The sequence below is a fragment of the Gavialis gangeticus genome, unplaced genomic scaffold (genome assembly GCF_001723915.1).
Source record: "Gavialis gangeticus isolate Ggan-Ray unplaced genomic scaffold, GavGan_comp1, whole genome shotgun sequence".
Classification (NCBI taxonomy): Eukaryota; Metazoa; Chordata; order Crocodylia; family Gavialidae; genus Gavialis; species Gavialis gangeticus.
In genome coordinates this window covers 50,089,599-50,096,535 of record NW_017729026.1, presented here as the reverse complement: position 1 = coordinate 50,096,535, position 6,937 = coordinate 50,089,599, and the positions used below count along the sequence as shown (strand labels likewise).

At 39.1% G+C, this 6,937-nt stretch overlaps 1 protein-coding gene across 5 annotated transcripts in view; it reads right to left on the bottom strand.

Annotated features, from left to right (window-relative positions):
* MAP3K7 (mitogen-activated protein kinase kinase kinase 7) overlaps nt 1-6,937 on the bottom strand; it is a 111,060-nt gene that overhangs the window by 19,606 nt on the left and 84,517 nt on the right. For 3 of the 5 annotated variants that reach the window (XM_019520198.1, XM_019520200.1, XM_019520202.1), the window contains one exon: nt 3,294-3,361. In XM_019520198.1, coding sequence (XP_019375743.1) covers nt 3,294-3,361 — 68 coding nt within the window. The remainder of the gene's footprint in view (nt 1-3,293; nt 3,362-6,937) is intronic. The other 2 variants (XM_019520199.1, XM_019520201.1) reach the window with 1 other exon arrangement.

Genomic DNA, 6,937 nt, shown 5'->3' with positions numbered 1-6,937 from the left:
CCCCCCCCCCCGCCCCACGCACTGGGGGATTGGGGGCAGGAGGATGGGAGTGAGGGGCTGTAGGCTGGGAATGAGAGGCACCAGTAGGGCCAGAGGCCTGCAAGTCAGGAGGGAGGGCCACCAGCAGGGCTGGGGGGAGGGTGCTGTGGCTTAGGGATGAGAGGCAATTGCAGGGACAGGGCACTGGCATATCAAGGCTGCTCAGTGCCACAAAAGTGGTTGGGGGCAGGGAAGAGGGGGAGGATAGCTGCAGCTGGATCCACGTCTTGGTGAGTGAAGGTGAAGCTTTGATTTTCCATGATAAAAAACCCCAAATCAAATGCCAAAATATATAGATATTTAGAAATTATTTTATTTTACTGATTAAGGCATTGGTAGGCTTCCAAATTGGTTTAAAACTGTAAATGTATCAATAAAACATTGTGTTCAACTGATACCTATATATATGTTTTGGGGTATGTATGAATTTGGGTTTTTTAAAATCGGAGAACCTGGGATTTTTAAACAAAACCAGGATCCCTGCTGTTCAGTAATGAAGGCTATGTGAGAAGGAGCATAAGGGAAGACTGGAATGCAGAGAAAAAGGACGCTTGCAATGACAGAAGAGAAAGGCAAGGGATAGTTCACACTGTGAAGGATAATCTATATCTGGTATCAGGCACAGGAGAGATAAAGTAAACTGATCAGAGCACTGTATACTTCTAAATTTGTTACAATAAACTGCTTTACTTCTGTAGTAGGATTCTTGCAGTCATTATCTTGAATATTTCATTAAAAGATTCACGAACAGTGAGAACTAAGGCTGCTGCCACATTACTAGTTAATTGTGTCTTAAGCTGTAACAACCATGAGTTAAAGCAATTAATGGCATCATAAAACAAGGAATAAGCCACAAAGTTATTCTAACTAATAACTTCGAGGCTTGCTCCTATTACAACATTAACTGAACATGTGGCCAGGTGTGCCCCCATGACAGAGCTCCATCAACTGACTGAGCTCCCAACTGTGCGAGTGCATGGTGCTCTATCCTGGGCTCCCCCTCCATCAACAATAAGTTACAATAGGATCTGATGTTTGATCTCACAATCATGCCTTCTGCTACAAATGTGTGATATGGCAGGAAGTGTGACTGTGTGGACTGTGCAATCAGATCCCATTTTGCCTTTACCATAGAGTCGCAGAGAAGCAGGACTGGAAGGGACCTTCACAAGACATCTAATCCAACCCTTGCTTCAGGCAGGATCATTCCTATCCAAACCATCCCATATAACCAGAATCTAAACACTACATACATAAGAATACCATCAATCCCGACATAACGTAGACCTAACACCCTAACCTGCCACTTGTAAAACAGGAGAACCATGGCAGGCAATGTCCTGCTTCTTTAAAATGTTGACAATATATGTTCAAGAGGTCCCAGATAGAGGGCCACGCCCAATGCTAGAGAGCAAGGCAAACACCCCCACAGCCCATACCAATCTGACCATGGGGTAAAATTCCTTCCTGACCCCAAATATGGTGATTGGCCTGACCCTAAGCAGAGGGGCAGGACCTTTCAGCCCAGGAATCTCTGGCCTTGTTCCTAGCAGGAGAATCGGTACACGCCAGTTGAAGTCCACAGGCGTGGCTGTAGCCAGCATCCAATGCCTCCAGGGAGGCTTAAAAACAGCCTGACACACATAGCAGAAAGGGGCAGGGAATGGTGGTGGGGGAGGTGGAAGCAACCAGTAAAGCCCAGAAGCATGGGAAATATCCATGGTAGAAAATAGGCACAGCTATGCCTAGATCATCCCTGACCAGTGGCTGTCCAGCCTCTTCTTGAACACCTCCAGTGATGGAGAGTCCACACTGCCTCACTATTCTATCTGCAGGGATCTAAGAGTTATTTACATCCATAAATAGCCTTTCATTCTGTATTACAAGTTAGTGTTCGTTTCAGCAGATCTCCCTCTTCTCACACACACATATACCCCTCAAAAACAAGACTGCAAAAAGCATGTAATTTACTTATATGGACAACGCAAGATGACATCCAGAGTGTACTTTCCATGCCATGTAAGTTACTGTATTCTGCTTATCTTGCATGCTATGCTTTGATTAAGACTTGTAACATTCAATATTTAAAAAACAAATGAAATGAAATGAAATTCAGATTCTGAATTTCAACTCATTAGGTTGGAGGAGGTATAAGACAAAGTAGCTAAATATTAAGAACTATGAACTCCACATTTTGCTTTTTAGTGCATCATCCAAAGATGGTGGGAACGAATGAGCTTTCTTCTGTCATCCTTGGTCGAAAGGGTTATTATTTGGCAGGAATATAAAGAAAACTGTGATTCTCAATCAGGGGGCTATAGCACTCCAGTGGTGCTGTGAAATCCTTTTAAGAATGTTGTGAGGTGCTACACAATATTAGCACCTACATGATTACCACCTCTTTTAGGATTACCACACCAGGCTCTCTAATATTGTAAGCTAATTAATTTAATTAACACAGGGAACTACTATTTTTCCATGTCCTAACTTTAGTGGAGCTACAACAAAGCCTTACACTAGAATCTTACCCTAATCATCAGACTGAGAGTTACTGAAACTGGGAAGTTAGCAATTAGCCAACTGAAACAAAGTTGATGCATCATTAAGTGTACACTTTGTTCATTTGAGATGTTTGTAGTTTAATTTTATTAATTCACAGTATGGCACTCTGTTACACTACAGCATCTGGACATCAGATACAAAATTAAGCTATTAATAAATACTCTGTTAAGATAACAAAAACTTAATAATGAAGCCACACTATATTTTTCAAGTGTATTATATTTCTCAATAAATGGAGCTATTTAAGTTTGAACCTTAATATTACAATGAAATTTGTTATTAATTTTTTATTCTGTGAAGTATAATGCTATATACGCATTACAATTTCTTGACAAACGTAAACCACAGTAACCATCTTTCTGCATGCTTTCGGGTTGTGACCACCTTCCTTTGTAACACCCATTTTAAGCCAAACTATGTGACCGTCACTCCGGCAAGTTTTTTTGTTTTTTTGTAAATAAAAATTACATGTGCTGGATATGTGAACTGCAAAGAAGAAATTTCTCACTTCAGCTTTCTTTCATAAACTACCCTTTCAAATTTATTACTAGATGCAAAACAATCAAAAACCACATCTTCTCAAACTGAACTATGCCTAATGGCATAAATCCTTTCTAGAGCAGCATCTAACCTGAAATTTTAAGAGAGTAGTTCTTTCCCATAAGCAATCGTATGGTAAAGAAAGATTTTACCTGACTGGATTCTGTTCCAGCAACACTAAGGTCTTGAATGGATCTACGCCTCTGCTGTCCGTTTCCTGCTGGGAAAAAAAGACAACACAAAACAATGAAATCTGCTCAGGAACAAAATAAGAAGGGTGCGACTGTTGCAGCAGGAGCTTGGAATTTGTACAAATCCACAGAGAGAAAGTTGGGGGGGGAGGAGGAGAGAGAGAGAGGGACAGCTGCAGAATTTTAACTCAAAAAGTGCTGGCCTGTCAACAGAAAGTGTATCCTAACACAATAATCACTCCAACCACATGAATAGCTTTTGCACTCTACTCTAACATCTTCTGTCACATGTGTTTCAGCAGGCTTAGTACTTGGGGGCAGGAGCTGATGACGACATCTATTTCAAGTGCGTTACGTTATGGGAATTTCTAAAGCAAGACTGCTAAGATAACACGCAGCCAGCTCTAACCTGTTGGTTTTTTTAACATACCGAAGCAGCAACACATGGCAAGGCCTTCTGACTGCATTATGTTCCTCTCGCATAAAGAAAAAAGGGGAAGTGTTTATGTCAAGTCTTTTAATTATAAGCAAAACTATTTCTTATTATCACATTCTGAGAACTAGGAAAGAAGGCCATTCTCCATCTAAATCACTTTTTTATCTCAATCTACAAAGCACAATGCTGTAATCCTCCTCCTTCTCCTTACACCTGTTAGCAATTATCCACCACTGACAGCTATATCAAACAGTTTAAAATTTAACACTGCCAGTCGATCAAGGAAATTTTAATGAAACCAAGTCTCCATTAGAAATAACATGGATTATGCAATAGAATTTCTCTTGGCGCTTTGATTTTTTATTAACATGATTGTTTACATGGTCTCTTGAGATGACAGGTCAGCTGTCCAAAAGGAAACACAAAAACGTTTTAAGTAACAGCTGACAATGCTCAAAATTCTTGGTCCTGGGTCTGCATTACGTAACTTCTGCTAGTGGGTAATGCTTGGAACACATACTATAACAGTTGCAGCACTGAACGCTTATCGCAGCTCCCCAGTCAATCTTTTCTAACAAGCTGCAGACTTTTTTAAACTCTTAATTTTTTGTTTGATATCATTTCAATGACTTAGAGGTTTTCTGGACATAAGATTTTAATCTGCACATCAATCAGAACAAAAATACAACTAATGTATCTTCTATATACACACTGTTTAAGAAATCACAGATTAAAACGTTTAACTAGATTGTCCTACTACTGTAACGTGACAGGCCTGTGTATTTTAAAAATAAATTACCAAAAACCAAAATACAAAGTTCTCACATTAGCTTTACCAAACCATGATATGGCATTATAATTTTATAATCGCTTTAAGTACCAAAGGGGAAAGAACAGTTCAAAAGTTCAGGAAAGAGACAGGGAAGTCTACGATCGGAGTTGTTTTTCTGACCAACCATAACCTTGTTACAGATGTCCAAGTGACTCGGGCTTTGTTCAGATCATGAACTTACCAAGCTCATCAGCAGTGCCCAGAAATGTACCAGACTGCCTGCACAGGCCGTTTCCTTAAGTGGACGGTGTGCAGCTGTATTGAGCCAATTAATATCAGGGCAAGCTAACTGGCAGTATCACTCAGATTGACAATTATCTTACAGTGTTGTAAGGAGATTATACTCGTTTTGGTTCTGCAGCCAGCCTATGTGGAGCAGTGCAGCAAGTTTGAGGGTGTTCCAATTGGACAAGTAATTAGACCAACATGGCTACAGCCAACATCCCTAATTAGACGAGGCACTCTGTGATCTAGGTGTAGCTTCAATTTTCTGCATCTGTAATTTGGGAAAATAAATACTTACCTACGTAAGAAAAATTGCTATTAAACCTAAGGAGCGTTTGTAAAGCTATTACAGAATTAAATGAAAGTACCTTGTGAGAATTATTACACTCTTGCATTTTAAATAACTATTTAGCCATATCAAAACAAAACTATACATTAATTGAAGATTTATGCTCCTCTAATATTTTATCTAGCTACTGCAACTCATCTTGGTACTCATGATACAGATGATCCACCCACGGCTGATCCAACAATTATGTTTGCATTTCATTCAACAGCACCATTCTAAAATTAGCCTGGCTGAAAGAAGCTTGCAAAAAATATCTGGAATTCTCAATTCAGATTAGCAACATTTGTGAATTTAAAGAACCCAGCACATGTGCTCCTGAAACATTAGACTGTGGAAGCCAAAAAGTTAAAAAAAAACAAACAAACCCCAAAACCAAACCAAACCCAACCCAACCCCCCCCCGCCCCAACAAAAAAACCCAGGGTGGGGTAGAAGAAAAAAAAAAAAAGAACACTTTTGGGGACAGGACAAAGGGAGAGGATTAATAGAACCGTAGTGAGTCTATGCCTTTAGATGAACAGATTTCGAGCTAGCAATATGTAGGCAAAAGCAAGCTACGCAATGTCATTTTAATTAGTATAGCTACTGCAGACAACTGCCAAACAGATCAGACGAAGCAGAAAACAACGACTGCAGATCAACAAATACTTGTTGCTCCAGAATCGATATTAATGTTATTTTCAGTATATGAACATCAGAACATGAATGTTCCTTTCATTTTAAATAATTATTCCTGGTCTACATATCTTCCACTCCGTTACTCCCAATTGATATGGACTTTGTTCATAGCTCTACATTTATTTTAAAACTGTTTTTGGAACAGACTTTTTAGGGTAGAAAAATATCTTTTAATAAGAGATCTAAACAAAAAAAAAAGAATGAGATTAAAACAGAATGTATATAATCAGAACCTAAGAATGACAGATATAATGTATGGTTCAGCAGCATATTATGTAACATGGAAAGTTAAATAAAAACAGACTGTTGACCAAAGAATTTATGTATTGCATATGTTGAGAGATTCACTTAGGATTTCATGGAATGCATATGGTGTATTTTCACTGGTCAATGCTGTCACTAACAAAATAGAAACTTAAATGTAAGGACCAAGTCTAAATAATAAATAATTATATTGATTGTTTACTGCAAAATATTTGGATGCCTAGGAACTCTTCCATCTATTACTTAGTTTGTTGAGTCTCCAATGTATTTGTCTTCTTCATTTTTCCAACCCATTTTACTCTTTTCCTTTTTTTCTACCTGCTTGCCTGCCTTTTCCTTTGTCTCATTCCAGTCTCGCTCCTCCTTGGTGTTCTTTTATCCCATTTCTTCTTTTTCTTCTCTCTCCTTTCACTCTCTTTCCTCTTACTGCACTGTATTCCCTCCTCCCTGCAATTTAACTCTCTCCTCAGTACTTTTTTCTTCATATTGCTCACCACCTTATCACACTGTCCCTTCCCCTGGTGAATGGCTTCTCTCAGTCTCCTGCCTCCTTGCTGCAAAATTCTTACACAAATTTTCTCTGCCCATAACATTTAGAGAAGTGCTTCCTATTCTCAAAAAAAAGTTTTGCACCCTATTGTCTATATTTGAAGAAACAAGACACACACAAACATAAAAGCTCCTATTCAACACATGCAGCTCCCATTCAACAAATCTAAAGCAACTTATTTTTGTGTTTGTGCAGCTTGTTTTTCTTACTGGATACCTACAGCCTCCCCTATTTCTCTCTCTGGCCCTCTCACCTCAAATAGCTCAAATATG